The sequence below is a fragment of the Leucoraja erinacea genome, chromosome 16 (assembly GCF_028641065.1).
Source record: "Leucoraja erinacea ecotype New England chromosome 16, Leri_hhj_1, whole genome shotgun sequence".
Taxonomy (NCBI): Eukaryota; Metazoa; Chordata; class Chondrichthyes; order Rajiformes; family Rajidae; genus Leucoraja; species Leucoraja erinaceus.
In genome coordinates, this window is record NC_073392.1 from 40,057,724 (window position 1) to 40,078,563 (window position 20,840).

At 42.0% G+C, this 20,840-nt stretch overlaps 1 protein-coding gene across 1 annotated transcript in view; it reads right to left on the reverse strand.

Moving 5' to 3' along the window:
- The window catches only part of atg7 (ATG7 autophagy related 7 homolog (S. cerevisiae)), a 204,506-nt gene that overhangs the window by 180,409 nt on the left and 3,257 nt on the right, over nucleotides 1-20,840 (reverse strand). Inside the window, exons 3-8 of the mRNA XM_055648235.1 lie at nucleotides 17,373-17,490; nucleotides 7,145-7,222; nucleotides 4,999-5,115; nucleotides 2,984-3,130; nucleotides 1,507-1,595; nucleotides 714-835 (exon numbers count right to left, since the gene is read on the reverse strand). Of these exons, the coding sequence (XP_055504210.1) occupies nucleotides 714-835; nucleotides 1,507-1,595; nucleotides 2,984-3,130; nucleotides 4,999-5,115; nucleotides 7,145-7,222; nucleotides 17,373-17,490 (671 nt within the window). The remainder of the gene's footprint in view (nucleotides 1-713; nucleotides 836-1,506; nucleotides 1,596-2,983; nucleotides 3,131-4,998; nucleotides 5,116-7,144; nucleotides 7,223-17,372; nucleotides 17,491-20,840) is intronic.

Sequence of the window (20,840 nt, forward strand, 5' to 3'; positions counted from 1 at the left end):
AAAATCAATAGGGAACAAGATGCTAATTTCCGAGTATGAAAATGGCCATAACCTTTTAAATACTTGAGATATGAAAGTGAATTAGGTGTCAAATTAAACTTCTTTTTATGCTTTATCTGATGGGATAAATTACAGACTTGATTTTTTAAATCTCAAAATTTTGTAACATTGCTAGACAATGGTTGGTTAGGAAGTAGGAGGAGTGTTGGTCAGGGATCAGTAGTGCATTAGCAAAAGGGGGAAAAAAATAGATAGTGGGGTAGGCGGGTTACCCGAGTGGAGATATCATGCTGAAATAGACTTGGGGGCACTAGGCTTATAGGCACTATGATGCCTGCTTCTGCAGGAGTGGATAATAATATTCTGAAAAATCACGGGTGCCAAAATCCAGGCACTTGTTGTAACATTGGATGCCAACTTTAAACACCTGCTTAGTACAGAGAATACAAGAAACTAATTGCACACTTTGAGACTTATGAAGTAATTTCCCAATACATTTCTAAGACCGATTCATACAGCACACAAACACAAGGCATTATGCAATTTTTTGGCAGATCTATTTCTACAAGTAATATGGGTATCAATTAACTATAAACGTACTGAAAACTCCACAGACGTTGATCATAATGTAACAAGAACCAGAAATGTCTTGTCATAAAATATCCTGTGGAACATTTAATCCAAGTTGTTCAGAAATACTGATCAGCAATTACCTGCGACCGATGCCATTTGGGGAAGTTTTATTTCAAAGAAGATGCTGTGCCTGGTGTCTCTGACCCCTTGCAGAGTCCGATCACGAAAGCAGAGAACCTCAAGCGAGTCCAGAAAGCTGCCCCTATCGTCACAGGGAAAATTAATTAAATCATGGAATACTTTCCAAAATGAAAGAAACAGAGACAACTGACACTGCTTATCTGAGGAACATAACAACCAATAAAATACAATATTTTAAAAATAGACCTTTATTTAATTCATTCACGGAAGGTGTATGTCACAGGAAATATCAGAAGATCAAATCTGACATTGCAGTTATGCTATATAACTATTTTACAATCCACATCAGGTAGGGGGGAGTCCCCACCGCCACGAGTACCATGTAATCCCGTGCTAACTGCTCCATGGTCGGATAGTCGACGACTAAACTGTCTCCCTCACCTAGTTTGCAGGTGAGGAGGAGGCTGTGGACCCCCAGCATCTGTCAAAGGGCAGACGAGCTCCTAGCGGGCCAATGGCCATCTACACATCTGTAGAAGATGCGATCAATATCGTACATAGCATTGTAAGGCACCGTGCCCGTCAACAATTATGATGATACATCATCAGACAATAATATTATAGTCTCCATTACACAGCAATATTCTATCTTTCCTTTTAGAGTCATACAGTGTGAAAACAGGCCCTTCGGCCCAACTTGCCCACAACACGTCAAATGCTACAATATATTTCTTGAAAAATAAAGATTTGTTCCAAAATATTAACACGGAATATAAACCTTGAAATGCTTACCAATTATAGGCTATAAGGACCAGAAGGTTTCGCAGGGGCCATCCTGGATACTGGGTTAAGGTACAAGGATCATAGACACAAACTGTGACCTGCAAAAGAAAACTGTCTGTAACAGAGAGTTGTTGACAAATAATAAGCAACTACAAAATAGCAAAACTATCAAAGTATATTAAACCACCACAGTTAAAAAAAAACGTAAAAAGCTACCAATCCTTAGATTGAGCCCATGTACAGATAGATAGACCTTATTTAGAAAATCATTTACATCAGCGAGACCAAACGTACACTGGCTGAACACCATCACTCAGTCCGCCAGTACCTACCTGATCTCCCGGTTGCCAAACACATTTATTCCCCTTCCCATTCCCACACTGACCTTTCTGTCCATTGTCAGAGTGAGGCCAAATGCAAATTGGAAGAACCGCATCTCATATTTTGCTTGGGCAGCTTACAACCCAGTGGTATGAATTTTGATTTCTCTAACTCCAAGTGATCCTTGCGTTCCCTCTCTCTCCATTCCTTCCACCCACTTTGTAGCTGGTATGACTATACCAGCTACAAAATGGTCTTGCTCAGTCTCATTGTCTGTAACCCGTTTTCACCTAGCACACAGCTAACAACGGCCAGTTACATCATTACTTTTTTGCATATCTTTAATTTATTTGTCCCATATCTCCATATCACTGTTTATATCTCTCATTTCCCTTTACCCTGACTCTCAGTCTTAAGAAGGGTCTCGACTCAAAACGTCACCTATTCCTTTTCTCCAGAGATGCTCTTGACCCGCTGAGTTATTCTAGCTTTGCGTCTATCTTTGGGTTAAAACAGCATCTGCAGTTCCTTCCCACACACATCATTTAGACTGTACTCCCTTTCTGCCTTAATAAATCTGATAAAATATTTTGAAATCTTTGAAAATATAAAATTTCAATTGCAAATAAGTGGGATGTTTTGTTATATTTTCCTACTTACAACCAATTTTGTTGCTTGCAGAACAAAATGATAACAGCCATTGATTTTCAGAGGACAGAGCTCTAGTTAAGAATTTAAAATAAAACTAACAGAACATATGCAGAACATCATAGTCTATAATACTACACAACTTCAAACTATGACATATTTTTCTTCATACATCCTGAATCTAACAACCTAACGTACAGCATTTTGACCAAACAATGCAGAAAATCAATATTACTTTAATGAATATTCCTTATAGAAGATCTTCTTAGTATCAAGTGATTGCATTGTTGATGAGCAACACTTGTAGCAAGGCAGAAGGCATTTTCACCAAACTATAAATGGATGCCATCTGCAAAGTCACAATGGGTATCCACAGCATGAACAAACCAGCAGTAGAAGTATGAGCTGTTAATAAACAGTCCAAAGTGCTCAGCTGAAATAATTCAGAACCACTTTCACTGACTCACCAAACCATTTATTTTAATTACACACCTAATCCTTTGATGTAAATTTGTACCTTGGTCTGACCTTTGAAAAATTCATTCCAGTTTCTCAAAGTTGTCAATGAAACAGAATCTTCTGTGTATTTGGCCAGAAAATAAGGGACCGCTGTAGTCTCCTCCTTTTGGCAAAGTTCATCATAGGCTTCTTGGAGAGTCTGGATCTAATTAAGTAACAGAAGGAAATCAGCAAACAACACAAACTTTGAACATATAGAACCTATAAAATGATACGGGTTGGAAAAAAAATAAATTCAGCACTACCATGCTGTATTATAAGAGTCAATATGGCACAATAACAAAAACACACTTCAATATGTAAACCTCTGAATGGTGGAATTGAAACAGAAATGTTGCTCAGTCAAACATCTCAATGAGCAAGTATATGTGACAGACAGTAATCATGTAGGTGTAGGAGGGAACTGCGGATGCCGGTTTATACCGAAGATAGACACTAAATGCTGGAGTAACTCAGCGTGTCAGGCAGCTTCTCTGGAGAAAAGGAATAAATGACGTTTCAGGTCTGAAGAAGGGCTCTGACCCGAAACGTCACCTATTACTTTCCTCTAGAGATGTTACCTGCCCTGCTGAGTTACTCCAGCATTTTGTACCTAAAAATGACGTAAGTCCTCATTCAGCATCAAGTACGTGCAGAATAAGCTGATGGTACCAGGGTGCAGGTTGGAGCACACTTGGTCCTAGCTTCCCAGGATTGGAGAGGACATAATGGTTTGAAAAAAACTAGAGAAAGGAGGAAAGAGAGAGAGAAGAGATGATGACTGGAAAAAGAATGGGATTGGCCAAGTAGGGAGAACATGCATGCAAAATAAGAGACCTTAGTAAGAGCAATTGTGAAAGTTTAACTTAGATCTTAGATTAATAATGGCACAGAAGTACCAGCAAGAAGTTTAGCCCCACTCTTCTGCTCCAAATTAAATGTGACATAAACACAGAAGTCAAAGCACCCTTGCTTCATATAATCTCTGAGGCAGGGAATATTTTTTTCCAATCTGATGTGGAGCAGGTCCTGGGTCAATGGTGCATGAAAATTCTGTTGGCAATTGTTAGCAAAGTGAACTGCCAACCACAAAGTTGAGACTATTAATTTCACTGGTGGACAACTAGGGGGACAATTAGGGAACTAAGGAAAGGATTCTGACTATAGAGCAAATTGGAGGTTTTTTGAGCCGGATTATTCACATGTGCATAGTGAGGTGGATACTAAAACAATTTGAAAAGGAGGTAAGTATTTGAAATTTAGAGAAATTGGCCCTTTTAAAAAAATTGGCATTTGATAGCATGGTAAACGTTACAAAGTGAATGTTAGCCAGTTTTATTATTAACACCTATTAATGGTAAGAAAATTTAGATAACCAGTTTGATGACCAAGTACACATAATAAACTAGACAGAGATGGATTTTTGACAGTCATTCGGTGAGTGACTAACACTACATGTTATCAATGCAATTCCAATATTACAATCAGTTACATTATCTCCTCTGCAAATTGAATCAACCCTCCACCCCAAAATCCCTTTATACCACTGGGATATGTGGCTTTGTATCTCAAGATCCAAGTTAGTCACAAAAATAGGTCGCTATGCTGCAAAGTAACAAAATAGATTGCTATACTACAAATGTCACAATAATAGATGGCCATGTTACAAAATCATACATTATAAGGGATCAACGGATTTTCTCAACAGTTAAATTGATTTCATTGTAGGTAATTGTGATGTACATCATTTTCCACCTAAAAAATGGTGAACGGGATACATGGAGATGTTTGGGAAAAATCACAGCCAATTCTTAAAATATTAAAGCTCATGGATGAAGATAATAAAGCTAGAGTCATAGTCATAGAGTTATACGATGGCCAGGATGGAATCAGACCTTTGGGTCCACCTTGTCCATGCAGACGAAGGAGTAAAAGTAACAAGAGGAATTGCATTGTGCAAGTTCAAAGAAAGATTAATTTTCGTCCCTGGGAATTTTACAAAAGTCCTGGAGGAAATGATCCATTTGCTAATACCTGACTTGTAGAGAACTTGTCTGCTAGGCTGACTGGTGGCTGCACCATGACTATCGGTTCTGGGAAGCACAAAGCAGGAAATGCAAACCAGTAGTAGAAATGGTACTTCTTTAAATCCTGCAAAATATAGTTTGAATGAAATAGAATTAGTTTTCATTAGAAAAATACAAACGATTTTTACCGAGGACATATTTGATCAGTCATTGGCAGTGAAGAAAGCTAATGGAATGTTGGCCTTCATAACAAGAGGATTTCAGTATAGGAGTAAAGAGGTTCTTCTGCAGTTGTATAGGGCTCTGGTAAGACCACATCTGGAGTATTGTGTATAGTTTTGGTCTCCTAATTTGAGGAAGGACATCCTTGTGATTGAGGCAGTGCAGCGTAGGTTCACGAGATTGATCCCTGGGATGGCGGGACTGTCATATGAGGAAAGATTGAAAAGACTAGGCTTGTATTCACTGGAGTTTAGAAGGATGAGGGGGTATCTTATAGAAACATATAAAATTATAAAAGGACTGGACAAGCTAGATGCAGGAAAAATGTTCCCAATGTTGGGCGAGTCCAGAACCAGGGGCCAGCCATAGTCTTAGAATAAAGGGGAGATAATTTAAGACTGAGGTGAGAAAAAACTTTTTCACCCAGAGAGTGGTGAATTTGTGGAGTGGAGGGCAGTGGAGGCCAAATCTCTGGATGGATTTAAGAGAGTTAGATAGAGCTCTAGGGGCTAGTGGAATGAAGGGATATGGGGAGAAGGCAAGCACGGGTTATTGATTGGGGATGATCAGCCATGATCACAATGAATGGCGGTGCTGGCTCAAAGGGCCGAAAGGCCTCCTCCTGCACTTATTGTCTATGTTTCTATCTTTCTATGTAATAATAATAATAATAATAATAATAATAATAATACATTTTATTTATGGGCGCCTTTCAAGAGTCTCAAGGACACCTTACAAAAAATTAGCAGGTAGAGGAAAAACATGTAAGGGGAATGAAATAAATAGTAGAGACATGACTAGTACACAAAGTAAAGACAGAATTCAATACAAAACACAATATGAGGCAATTAATGCACAGATGAAAAGGGAGGGGGACGTGGGGCTAAGGATAGGCAGAGGTGAAGAGATGGGTCTTGAGGCGGGACTGGAAGATGGTGAGGGACACGGAATTGCGGATCAGTTGGGGGAGGGAGTTCCAGAGCCTGGGAGCTGCCCCGGAGAAGGCTCTGTCCCCAAAACTGCGGAGGTTGGACTTGTGGATGGAGAGGAGACCGGCTGATGTGGATCTGAGGGACCGTGAGGGTTGGTAGGGGGAGCGGAGGTCAGTGAGATATGGGGGGCCAGATGGTGGAGGGCTTTGTAGGTGAGGATCAGGATTTTGTAGGTGATCCGGTGGGAGATGGGAAGCCAGTGAAGTTGTTTGAGGACTGGACTGATGTGATGCCAGGATTTGGTGTGGGTGATGAGTCGGGTGGCTGCGTTCTGGACCAGTTGGAGTCAGTTGATGTAGGTGGAGCTGATGCCAAGGAGAAGTGAGTTGCAATAGTCCAGTCGGGAGGAGATGAAGGCATGGATGAGTCTTTCAGCAGCGGGAAGTGTGAGAGAGGGTCTGAGTTTGGCGATGTTGAGGAGATGAAAGAAGGAGGTTTTAATGACATGGCGGATGTGAGGCTCAAGGGAGAGGGTGGAATCAAAGATCACGCCAAGGTTGCGGGCCTGGGGAGATGGGGAGACAGTGGTGCCGTCGATGGTGAGAGTGGGGTTATTGATTTTGCTGAGTGTGGCTTTGGAGCCTATGAAGAGGAATTCATGTGGATGTAACATGTAGAAAGATTTTAAAGAGTTGGAAATTCAAGCCTGATAGGAAATAAAAAGCATTTCTGGTTCGTGATTTACAAATTCCATAGAAACATGTTTCCATAATGGCCGTACACAGGGGGTATCTATCGTCAAATGCATTATAAAATTAACAGTATTAACACTTAAAGGACAATATTCAGAATGGCAATAATAGGATCTGATCAATATAATAAAATATTGTAATGATAACAAGGCTTAAAAGTTAATTCTGGTTATCCTATTTTTCTGGTTATCTTGTTTTACAGGACAAAAGATTCTGAAAAACAATGCTTTAAAAAAAAGATACTTACGGCATAAGTCAAGAGAAGAAAACTGCTCAACAGTGAAGGATCCTCAATTGCTCTGCCAGATTTTATAGCTTCCCAAATCTACAGGAGAAATAATTACATTTGACATGAAAATAGATTTTTTTTTTTAAATAGATCATGCCTGACTAAGAATAGTTCCATTTGGATGAGCTTTCAGAATCTGAACATAACCGCATGTATGAGCAGCAAAATGAAATGTTTTGTCTTAAAACAGAAACGCTAGCAACACTCAGCATCAGTGGAAAGATAATACAGAGTTAAGGGCCTGTCCCTCCTTCACGACCTCTGCCGAGTTTGCCCTTGACTCATACTCGCAGTGAGGTCGTCACGAGGACGTGATGCCAGTCGTAGGTACTCGTGGCATGAAGTAGGTCGCGCCGTTTTTCTAGCCTGATGAAAAATGTCCACGAGTTAAAAAGATTGTGAATTAGGTCGTGACAGTGGGACAGGCCCTTTAACATTTCAGGTTGAAGACCCTCTTTGACATTAAAGCTCCATCCAAGTCCAAAATATATGTGCAACTCAAAGAAGAAGAAAGGATTCCAATTCATGGGCACTAGTACCATTGGGGAAAGAGCCATTTTGCTGGAAGGGACCATTGCCTCAGCATTACTTGAATTACAGGCAGGGTAACGGGAAGTTCAATAAATCATAAAGAAATGAGGAAGTAGTGTCACGGGATAGTGAATGGAGTCACTAAAAATCAAAGTGTGACAGGAAGGAGCCGGAAATATTCGGCAAAATTAGAACCAAAGTAATAATTGTGAAAGGTCAATGCTGAAAGCTCTTTATCTGAATGTACAGAATATTTCTGGGAAGACAGATGAGTTGACTGCACAAATAGAATAAATGAGTTTCATTTACACCAAAGTGATTGCAGGGAATTCAGGAATGAGAGCACGATATTCCAAGTTATTCGATATTCCAAAAGAATAGACAAACAGGAAAAGAAGCTTGAGTAGTGCTCTTAATCAGGGAAAGTACCTTTGCAGTGGTCAGTAATGATTTAGGGATAATGAATAGTGGCATTGAAACAGTTTGTGTGGTAAGAAGAAATAACGGAGGCAAAGGAGACAATGATAAGACAGATAGATACAAAATGCTGAAGTAACTCAGCAGGACAGGCAGTATCTCTGGAGAGAAGGGATGGGCGACGTTTCAGGTTGAAAACCTTCTTCAGGGTTTGAAGAAGGGTCTCAACCCAAGATGTCACCCATTCCTTCTCTCCAGAGATGCTGCCTGTCCTGCCGAGTTTCTCCAGAATTGTGTGTCTATCTTTGGTTTAAATCAGTTCCTTCTTACACAATAATCTCTATCTCCCCCATTGTGTTGCCCAAGTAGGACAAAACATAAATAGTGAAGGCATGCAAGAAGTCAAGTGTAATTATCATGTGTGACTCTCCCCCACCCTAGTCATCCTGTTTCACTGTTCGTATCCATAAGTTTATAGGAGCAGAATTAGGCCAGTCGGCCCATTAAGTCTTCTCCACCATTCAATCATGACTGATTAATCTTTCCCTCTCAGCCCCATTCTCCTATCTTTGTCCCATAACCTCCCCCCCCCCCCCCCCCCGGCACATTCTTACCAATCAAGAATCTGTCGATCTCCGCCTTACAAATATCCATTGACCTCACCTCCACAGCCATCTGTAGCAATGAATTCCACAGATTTACCACCCTCTGACTAAAAAACGTTATTCTCTCAACTCCTTTCTAAAGGTATGTCCTTTTATTCTGAGGCTATGACCTCTGGTCTTAGACTCTCCCACTAGCGGAAACACCTTCTCCACATTCACTCTATCCAGGCCTTTCACTATTCAGTAAGTTCCAATGAGGATCCCCTCATCCTTCCAAACTCTAGCGAGTACAGGCCCAGTGCCTTCAAATGCTCACCATATCATCCAATCATTCCTGGGATCATTCTCATAAACCTCCTCTGGACCCTCTCCAATGCCAGCACGTCGTTCCTCAGATGTGGGGCCCAAAACTGCTCACAATACTCCAAATGTGGTCTGACCAGTGCCTTATAAAGCCTCAGCATCACATCTCAGTTTTTGTATTGCAGCCCTCTTGAAGTAAATGTTAGAAACCTCTTGTATAGCCAACAATGGACCATTGTGGGCTCCATCTTTCCTTGGTCATCGGTGCTGGCTCTGATTTGTTCTGTACCTTTTCATAACTCTAATTTCCCTCTCACAGACTCTCAGTCTGAAGAAGCGTCTCGACTCCAAACGTCACCTATTCCTTTTCTCCAGAGATGCTGCCTGACCCGCTGAGTTACTCCAGCATTTTGTGACTATCTTTGTTGTAGACCAGCATCTGCAGTTCCTTCCTACACACTTAGATCTGCATATTGATTGGGCAAATCAAAATGGAAATAATGCGACAGAATACATCAGGGATTATTTCTTAGAGCAACAGTGTTTTCCAAGAAGAGTCTATTTTATATTTGGCTACATGTAAAGAGATTAAAAAAAAATCCTGCAGGGTGCAATGTTAGAATTCATGATACAATTTGAGGACAAACATCTTAGGTCCAAAACCAATGCCTTTGATTTAAATACATGAAGGAAGAGTTTTCTAGAGGTTGACTGCAAAAACAGGCCAAAGGAAAGTTTAGTAGATAAGCACTATCAGATAATTAAACAGCTATTCATTAGGCTCAGTTGAAATCTACTCCATTATCAAGCAACGCCACAATAAGAAAGACAAATCATCTGTTGTAACACACTAAAAACTACAAAGTGTTTAAAAGCCAGCTGACTGGGAATTTTTCGGGAGCGAACATTGGAGGACTATAAAGTTGCTGAGAGAAAAGATTGATGATGAGAGTCCAATGGCAAGTAATCTAAAATAACAGCAAGATATATAAAGAGGAAAAGGGTCAATGAACACTCCTCTACATTGAGACTGGGGAATTGCTAATGGCATGCAAGGAAAAGACAGCTAACATAAGCTAATACTTAACATGAGTCGGCATGGTGGAGGACACTACTAATATTTGAAAGATAACTAATGGGGTATTTTCAAATAATAAGGAAGAACTTGTATTAATCCCCGTCAGAAGGCAGGAAATCTAATGGGAATAATTATAGACAAATCGCCAAAGTTAATGTCTGGTGAGACGGCAGATTGTTTAAAGTTTTACAACTCACTGAGTTCTGGGAGTATATCTACATAGTATATCACATAGTCGAGTGGGGGTGCCGTTGAGTATGGCTGCCCTGCCTGCTGCAGCTGTTCGTCCCTTCACCCTTTTTTATTATTTTTAGTGTGTTAAAGTTTTTGTTTTGGAGGTCTAGTCTTTTTATGTGTGGGGGGGAGGGGGGGTGGGGTGGTGAAAGGGGGAAACTGTTTATCTCAGTCCCTACCTGGTCGGAGATGCGGCTTTCCTCCGAGACGCATCTTCGCCCCTTCCTCGTGTCCTACCAATGGGACTGGAGTGGCGTTTCCTGCTGGGACCGGCCAGAACCTCAGCTTCGGCGGTGGCACAGCACTGAAACACCATCACGGAGCAGGCGATGCCTTACCCGGGTCACCGTGTGGTAAGCTCCGGTGTGCTGAGACCGCCGACCACAACATCACGGAGCTGTGGTTGCAGAGTGTTCAGCCGCGGCGGCGCTGACTTTAAACATCGTGGAGCCTGGGATCTTTCGCCGAGATCGCCAGTGTTTAGAGCTCCGACCAGCGCGGCCTGTGAACTTCGGGAGCCGTGGACTCCAGGGAGGAAGCGGCCGTTCCAGACACTCCAAGCCGCTGAGAGTGTTCTTCCGATTCCGGAGCTCCATCATCCGGCGAGAGGGCCTGAAACATCGGGCTGCCGTAGTGGCGACTGCGGAGGCCTCAATAGGCCCAACCATGGGTTAACAAGAGGAAGAGGACTGGACTTTGTGCCATCCTTCACAGTGGGAACCATTGTGGGGGGGATGTTTCTATGTTTATTGTTAAATTCTTTAATGTTGTGTTTTTATTTTTATTTAGCAGTATGTTTGGGATCATTATCTTGCTGTGGAATGAACCGCCGGCCAATGAGTTTTAAGGCATTTGTTTGAACTTGAGCAGATAGGATGTGTCCATATACTTCAGAATTCATTACGCTACTACCATCAGCAGTTGTATCATCAATGAAGATAAGTGAGCCAGTACCTTCAGCAGCCAGACATGCCCAGGCCATAACACCCCCACCACCGTGTTTCACAGATGAGGTGGTATGCTTTATATCTTGGACAGTTCCTTCTCTCTGCTCCATGGTGAATTTATTATGGGGATCAAGGAAATGACAGATGAGTTGAACAGGTACTTTGGATCCGTCTTCACGAAGGAGGACACAAACAATCTTCCTGATGTACTAGTGGCCAGAGAATCTGGGGTGACGGAGGGAACTGAAGGAAATCCACATTGGGTGTTGGGTAGACTGATGGGACTGAAGGCTGATGAATCCCCAGGGCCTGATGGTCTGCATCCCAGGATACTTAAGGAAGTGGCTCTAGAAATCGTGGACGCATTGGTGATAATTTTCCAATGTTCTACAGATTCAGGATCAGTTCCTGTGGATTGGAGGGTAGCTAATGTTATCCCACTTTTTACAAAAGGCGGAGAGAGAAAACAGGGAATTATAGACCAGTTAGCCTGACATCGGTGGTGGGGAAGATGCTGGAGTCAATTATAAAGGATGAAATAGCGGCACATTTGGATAGCAGTAACAGGATCGGTCCGACTCAGCATGGATTTACGAAGGGGAAATCATGCTTGACTAATCTTCTGGAATTTTTTGATGATGTAACAAGGAAAATGGACAAGGGAGAGCCAGTGGATGTAGTGTACCTGGACTTTCAGAAAGCATTTGATAAGGTCACACATAGGAGATTAGTGGGCAAAATTAGAGCACATAGTATTGGGGGTTGAGTGCTGACATGGATAGAAAATTGGTTGGCAGACAAGAAACAAAGAGTAGGGATTAATGGGTCCCTTTCAGAATGGCAGGCAGTGACTAGTGGGGTACCGCAAGGCTCGGTGCTGGGACTGCAGCTATTTACAATATACATCAATGATTTAGATGAAGGGATTTAAAGTAACATTAGAAAATTTGCAGATTGTACTTTGCAGTTATACAGAGCCATAGCGAGACCACACCTGGAGTATTGTGTGCAGATTTGGTCCCCTAATTTGAGGAAGGACATGATTGCTATTGAGGGAGTAGGTTTGCAAGGTTAATTCCCGGGATGGCGGGACTGTCTTATGCTGAGAGAATGGAGCAGCTGGGCTTGTATACCCTGGAGTTTAGAAGGATGCGAGGGGATCTTATTGAAACATAAGATTATTAAAGGGTTTGGACACGCTAGAGGCAGGAAACATGTTCCCGATGTTGGGGGAGTCCAGAACCAGGGGCCACTGTTTAAGAATATGGGGCAAGCCATTTAGAATGGAGATGAGGAAACACTTTTTCACACAGAGAGTTGCGAGTCTGTGGAATTCTCTGCCTCAGAGGGCGGTGGAGGCCGATTCTCTGGATACTTTCAAGATAGAGCTGGATAGCGCTCATAAAGATTTGTCAATGACCACTGTCTGCAGAAGTCTTCATGAACAAAAATACAGAGGCTACACTGCAAGATGCAAACCACTGGTTAGCTGCAAAAATAGGATGGCCAGGTTACAGTTTGCAAAGAAGTACTTAAAAGAGCAAACACAGTTCTAGAAAAAGGTCTCGTGGGCAGATGAGACGAAGATTAACATATCAGAACAATGGCAAGAGCAAAGTATGGAGGAGAGAAGGAACTGCCCAAGATCCAAAGCAGACCACCTCATCTGTGAAACACGGTGGTGGGGGTGTTATGGTCTGGGCATGTATGGCTGCTGTAGATACTGGCTCACTTATCTTCATTGATGATACAACTGCTGATGGTAGTAGCATAATTAATTCTGAAGTATCCTATCTGTTCAAGTTCAAACAAATGCCTCAAAACTCATTGGCCAGCGGTTCATTCTACAGCAAGATAATGATCCCAAACATATCGCTAAAGCAACAAAGGAGTTTTTCAAAGCTAAAAATTGTCAATTCTTGAGTGGCCAAGTCAATCACCCAATCTGAACCCAATTGAGCAAGCCTTTTATATGCTGAAGAGAAAACTGAAGGGAACTAGCCCTCAAAACAAGCATAAGCTAAACATGGCTGCAATACAGGCCTGGAAGAGCATCATTAGAAAACACACCCAGCAACTGGTGATGTCCGTGAATCGCAGACTTCAAGCAGTCATTGCATGCAAAGGATATGCAACAAAATACTAAACATGACTACTTTAATTTACATGACATTACTGTGTCCAAATATTATGGGGCCCTGAAATGGGGAGACTATGTATAAACACTGCTGTAATTTTTACATGGTGAAACCAAAATGTATAAAAATGGCCTTTATTAAAATCTGACAATGTGCACTTTAACTACGTGATTTTTTTTCTATTACAAATCTCAAATTGTGGAGTACGGTGGCAGATAAATAAATGAAATAAATAAATAAACGGTGGGTCTTTGTCCCAAACAATATGGAGGGCACTGTAACAAGCAGAGTTGATAGAGATTTGGTGTATTTGGATTTCCAGATATTGTACGAGGTATTACATAAAAGCCTACGCACAAGATAAGGACGCAGAGCCTTGGGAAACTGTTAAGATGAACTGAAGGCTTGTTAATACATGATAGACAGAATAACTTAATCTTTCCCAGACCAAGAACACATAACTCGTGCTACATTTGATTTTTTACAGTTAACCTGGCACACTAGATATTTTGTTAGATTTTTACAGATTTTACGGCCCATTGGGTGAAATTGTCAGGGGGTTGTGGGGAGAAGGCAGGAAAATACGATACGATAGAACTTTATTTATGCCACAAAGAAAATTGATCTGCCAAAACATACATAAAACACAAGGCACATGAAATTAAAGTGATGAGTGGAAAGGATTGGAGAGGGGGAGTGTCTGGGAGGGGAGTCAGTCTACCCCACGACAGAAGGGGGAGGAGTTGTAGTTTGATAGCCACAGGAAAAAAGGAGAACGGGGTTGAGAGGGGAAGATAGATCAGCCATGATTGAATTGCAGAGTACACTTGATGGGCCTAATTCTGCTCCCATCACTTGTGAAGTTTTGAAATTCAGATTAATACCCAAACTTCATATTCACTTGTGTGTTTAACAATTTGTTGGACCGCACTGTAAAAAAGATCTTCCAGCAAACTATATAAGTTTGAAAGGTGCCTGGGCATCGGTGCCTAACAAGTTTCATGGGAATGCAAGAAATATCACCTGCGCATACATGCTGAATCATTGGGATTTCTGATTAGTCGCATTGGGAATTATTGGAGCTTTTTCACAGAACCACCTGTATATAAAACATCGATTTGCAGGAGGGGCCAGAATGTAAGGGATCCAAGTTTGGTGATGACATGAAAGTAGATGCAAGGGTAATATTTTGATGAGGCAAGTTCAAAGGCTATATGTGTAGAGCAACTCAACGACAATGTTTAGGAAATGTAAAGACTAGGAGAAAATTCAATATTGCCAATTGCTTTGTGTTAAATTAAGTACAAATGTTTGCAATTCCACATTACCAAAACAAATTCTGCCAGAGAAAGTAGTAAGGCAGGTTCTATGACAGCATTTAAAAAAGATGTGGACAGGAACTTGAATAGGAAAGGATTCTAATCATATAGGAACTCATTGTTTATCCAACATATAACCACATTTCAGTGAACAAATCACTGTCAGCAATTCATATTGATCCACCTCAGACTCTTTGCTAAATGAATTTATTGAAAAATGGTTTATATGGATCAGTTAATCTATATCCATTTAACCCAGTGTAAAGACAATTAAGCACTTTCAATTAATCAGTCAACTGTGGCTCATGTGGTTGCACCCGAGATTGCAGAATCAAATCCTACACCAATCGCCAGAGCATGCAATTTTGGACAGAGTGTTCAGTGCAATACTGAGGGAGGGATAGCCTGTCAGGGACATCCTCAAGATGTTCAGGCTCGAAGGGCCGAATGGCCTACTCCTGCACCTATTTTCTATGTCTAAGAAAGAACTATAGATGTTGGAAAAATCAAAGGTAAACAAAAATGCTGGAGAAACTCAGCATCTATGGAGCGAAGGAATAGGTGATGTTTTGGGTTGACTGATGTGCATACCTGTCCCTTCGCTCCATAGATGCTGCCTCACCCGCTGAGTTTCTGCAACAGTTGTGTCTATCCTGAAGATGTCTGCTTTCTCAAATGGATATTATAAAGTTCCTGAAAGTCAAATAGTTCTACTGCATAGAAACAGGCTCTTCAGCCCACCTCTGGTATCTCCTTTTAAACTCTTAGCCTTAGTCCATCCATTTGCCAATCAAACTGCAGCATCCACCATCTGCATCACCTCAGATACATCCACCTATCCGTGTCAGGCTTTGCCCCACCCCACTCCTCCTTTCCAGCTCTCTACCCTCTACTCCATCAGTATGAAGAAGAGTCCCAACCCAAAACTTTGTCTGTCCATTCCCCCTACACATGCTGCCTGACCTGCTGAGTTCCTCCAACACTTTGTGTTTTGCTCACCTGCACTTTCTTGTGTCTCCCTTCAGCCCCTGAATGCTGACAAAGTTGACTCCTGCCTCTCATTTTGCCCACATTGCTCTAAACTTGTTTCTATGATATTCAAGTCCAAATGTCTTTTAAACATTGCCTTGCCTTGTCTTGCTTCTACCACTATTCCTGGTAGCTCATTCCACATACCAACCAAAATCTTGCCCTCAGTTCCTAATGTTTTACCATCTCTATAGAGAGAGGCAAGAGAGGAGATCAAACAGGGACATTGATGAGGATCTTTGCACTTTCTCGAGCCACAATCGGAGGCAAGAGGACTGGAGAGCAGCCAATGCTGTTCCGTTGTTCAAGAAGGGAAGTGGAGATAATGCAGGAGACTAGGAGGCGGTGAGCCTCATTTCAGTGGTAGGGAAGCTATTCGAGAGGAGTCTTCAGGATAAGATTCAAATGAAGAGAATGGGTTGATTGGGGTCAGCTTGGCTTTGTTTGCGGCAGGTCATGCCTTACTAAAATTCAAGTAGACAACCCCCACTGCCCTATCCTGATCAATCATCTTCGTTGCCTCCCCAAAAAACCCAGTCATATGAAGAAAGCCAAGCTGACTGCCACTAATTAGGCCATTCTCATGGAATAAGAGAAGAAGGGTGGCATGGTGGCGCAGCGGTAGAGTTGCCAGCGCCGGAGACCCGGTATCCATCCTGACAACAGGTGCTGTCTGTACGGAGTTTGTACGTTCTCCCCATGAACGTGTGATTTTTCTCTGAGATCTTCACTTTCCCCCCACACTCCAAAGACACACAGGTTTGTAGGTTAATTGGCTTGGTATAAGTGTAAATTCTCCCTAGTGTGTGTAGGGAAGTGTTAATGTGTAGGATCGCTGTTCGGTGTGGACTCGGTGGGCTGAAGGGCCTGTTTCCACACTATATCTAAACTAAAACTAAAAGTAGAATAGCTTTGGTTTCTCTGATACTTATCTGCCAAAGTTATCTCATGTCCATTTTTTTTCCTCTCCTAAGTGTACCCTTACATCGCCTTTACTCCTCAGGAAATTAACTTCCGTGTGACACCAAACCAAAAAGAGAAGCAATATTAACACTGGATATATGCTGGAGAAACTCAGCGGGTGAGGCAGCATCAATGGAGCGAAAGAATATGTGACGTTTCAGGTCGAGACCCTTCTTCAGGCCGAAAGAAGGATCTCAACCCGAAACGTCCCCTATTCCTTCTCTCCATAGATGCTGCCTCACCCTCTGAGTTTCTCCAGCATTTTTGTCTACCCTCGATTTTTCCAGCATCTGCAGTTCTGTCTTAAACAATATTAACCCTGGTAAGATGGGCAATAATTACACATCAACCAGCAATCAAATGATTCGCTGAATATTACATTGAATTTCCTCAGTGCTTGCTGAATTCAAATTGGCTACTGTATTTTGTGTGTTTATGGACCTTGACAAAATTACTTCATTGGTTTTAAAATCTTTTGGGGAATCTTGAGATGATGAAAGACAATTATTTTATTTACTTTCCTCAACCCACAATATATAAACCAATATATATTTAAAATCAGCATTGTATAAAAAGCCTTGTTTCTTCCGTGAATAAAGCATCCATCCTTTTTGCAACATACCTCATTTCCCACTTGGTCCAGTAAGGCCTTCTTATCAGTGGATTTAAATGACTGTAGAGTATTGGTGTTGTACAGAGTCCCAAATATAGGGCAACATCGTGGTGAAGTCACAGCATTCCTACGTGAACATACAAAATATTGTCATGCAAAGTGACAGACATAATGCAACAATTCCAACCATGTACTATAGGTCTGCACTTAACTGTACTTTAATTAGACCTATGAAACCCACAGAGGATCAAACCACCTTCGTCATATAAAGGTAATACATTTGTGCAGATAATAATGCAAACTTCAACAGCAAATGGTTAAACTGCACTACAAGTGATTGTTCACCGCATATACTTTTATTGTGTGCACAAATGAATTGGATGACAAGTTAGGTAGGATTTTTCCCTTAGGTGTGTCTCCTGGACAAAACCAAATTTTGTATGTGGAATTAGTTTAGAGGTACAGATACGGAAACAGGCCCTTCGGCCCACCGAGTCCGCGCCGACCTGCGATCCCTGCACATTAACACTATCCTACACACACTAGGGACAATTTACATTTATACCAAGCCAATTAACCTACAACACTGTACGTCTTTGGAATGTGGGAGTAAACCAAAGATCTCGGAGAAAACACACATGGTCACAGGGAGAACGTACAAACTCCGTACAGACAGCAACCGTGGTCGGGATCGAACCCGGGGCACTGGTACTGTAAGGCAACAACTCTACTGCTGCCCCACCCTCCACATGCGGGATAAGCACAGAGTTGGGTGTATGATCATGGCTTCGCTCGGACAGAAAGGCAACATCATGCAAGGAGCACACATGTGAGTATTGGTCACAGGCTGCTGCGGGTGCAAGTCTGCAGATGGGAACAATATCAGCTGAAACTGTGAAGCAATCCTATCCGCAACCACACCCTTCCGACTTTACTAAAACAGCTCAGTGACACCCATAGTAAAGATTTACCAAAGCTGTATGGCCAATTGTAAGACATCTAACATTGTACAGAAGAGGCAACATCTTTGAGGGAGAGAAATTAATAAATGGGAGGTTAGTAATATATAAATAGAGTTCAGTTCTCAGCTGCAGTTACTTCAGGTTTGATAAAATTGCTTTAACAGTCCTGGTGATGAAACGCCTCATCTGTTTCTTCTCTCGGGTACATTTTTTGATAACCGCAGCAACATCAACAGCAGAACACAAGGTAAATATTATAATTTGCAAAACTCGTTATTCATTTCAGAGAAGTAAAAAGGGAAAGCTTAGAAATGGGGGCTGATTTAAGTATTGATTTAATGCAACAATTTAATGCCCAACTTTGATAGATGCCACACTTATGAAGAATAATCGTGAAAAGGATAGTAACTAACCGCTCTTTTTGCTAACCCCCATAGAAGCATCAAACTACAATGATGTTTTTAAAACAATCAAGATCTAGATATCACATAGGACCTACCCTGGATTACCTCCAAGAAGCTAGTGGTGAGCAACACAGTCATAGAGTCTTACAGCATGGAAACAGGCCATTCGGCCCAACTTGCCTACACTGGCCAACATGTCCCATTTACGCTGGTTCCACCTGCTGGCATTTGGTCCATATTCCTCTAAACCGGTCCTATCCACATACCTGGCCAAATGTTCGCCTTCATCTTAAATCTATGTCCTCTGGTTCTCGATTCCCCAACTCTGGGAAGAGACTATGTGCATCTACCCCTCTTATGATTTTGTACACCTCTATAAGATCACACCTCATCATCCTGCTCACCAAGGATTATAGTCCTAGCCTGTTCAACCTCCCTCTATAGCTCAGGCCCTCGAGCCCTGGCAACATCCTCGTAAATCTTATCTGCACCTTTTCCAGCTTGACAACATCTTTCCTTTAACATGGTGCCCTAAACTGAACACAATACTCTAAATGCAGCCTCACCAACGTCTTGTACAATTGCAACACGACCTCCCAACTTCCATACTCAATGGTCTGACTGATGAAGGCCAATGTGCCAAAAGCCTTTCTGATCATCCAATCTAGTTGAGATGTTACTATGTACCTGCACGCCAAGATCCTTCTGCTCTACAACACTCCCTACCATTCACTGTGCAGGATCTGCCCATGTCAGTGCTCCCAAAATGTTGCACTTCACATTTCTCTGTATTAAATTCCATCAGCCATTCCTCATCCCACCTGGCCAACTGATCAAGATCTTGCTGAATTATTCACAACCATCAAAACCATCCACTACCTACAAGATCAGCCATGATCATATTGAATGGCAGTGCAGGCTCGAATGGCCGAATGGCCTACTCCTGCACCTATTTTCTATGTTTCTATACCACACAGTTTTGCATCATTTGCAAATTTGTTAAGCATGCCATGTTGTTCTCATCCAAATCATTGATATAGATGACAAACAGAGAAGGGCCCAGCACCGAATCCTAAGACACACCACCAGTCACATGCCCCCAGTCCGAAAGGCAACCTTCCAATATCGCCATCTGCTTCCTTCCATGAAGCCAATTTTCTATCCATTCAGTTATTTCACCTTGAGTCAGGAACTATCCCAACCTTTAAGAAGCAATTAGACAGGCACATGGATAGGACAGGTTTGGAGGGATATGGAACAAATGCTGGCAGGTGGGACTAGAGTAGCTGGGACATGTTGGCCGTTGTGGGATAGATGTGCCGAAGGGCCTGTTTCCACACTGTATCACTCTGTGACTCGTAAATCTCCACGAGGGCTCCTGCAATTTCTTCTCTAGCTGCCCAGTGTCTTCAGATACATCTGATTAGACCCAGGAGATTTGTCTATCTTTATATGCATTAGGACCGTCAGCACCTCTGCAACTGCAATACTGATGCTCTCAAGACACTACCAATGATGACCTCAAGATCCCCCATCCTCCTGTGTTTTTCCACAGTAAAAACAGAGGAGAAATACTTGTTGAGGACCTTGCCCATCTGCTGTGGCTCCACACAGTTGACTGCTTTGATTCCTGAGGGGTCCCACTCTCTCTCTCTGGTTATGTGCTTAAGAATCTCTGGCATTATCCTTAATGCTATCTGCCAGAGCTATCTCCCGTCTCCCTTTTGCCCTTCTGATCTCCTTTTATGGAATACTTTCTTAAACTATGACAGCTGTTGACAAGAGACAATACGTTTTTTATGACAGGAATGCAGCATAGGTTCACGAGGTTAATTCCCGGGATGGCGGGACTGTCATATATTGATAGAATGGAGCAACTAGGCTTGTATCCTCTGGAATTTAGGCGAGGGAATCTTATTGAAACATATAAGATTATTAAGGGATTGAACACGCTAAAGGCAGGAAACATGTTCCCGATGTTGGGAGAGTCCAGAACCAGGGGTCACAGTTTAAGAATAAGGGGTAGGCCATTTAGAACAGAGATGAGGAAAAACTTTTTCACCCAGAGAGTTGTGAAAGTTTTTCAGCCAGAGAGTGTGGAATTCTCTGCC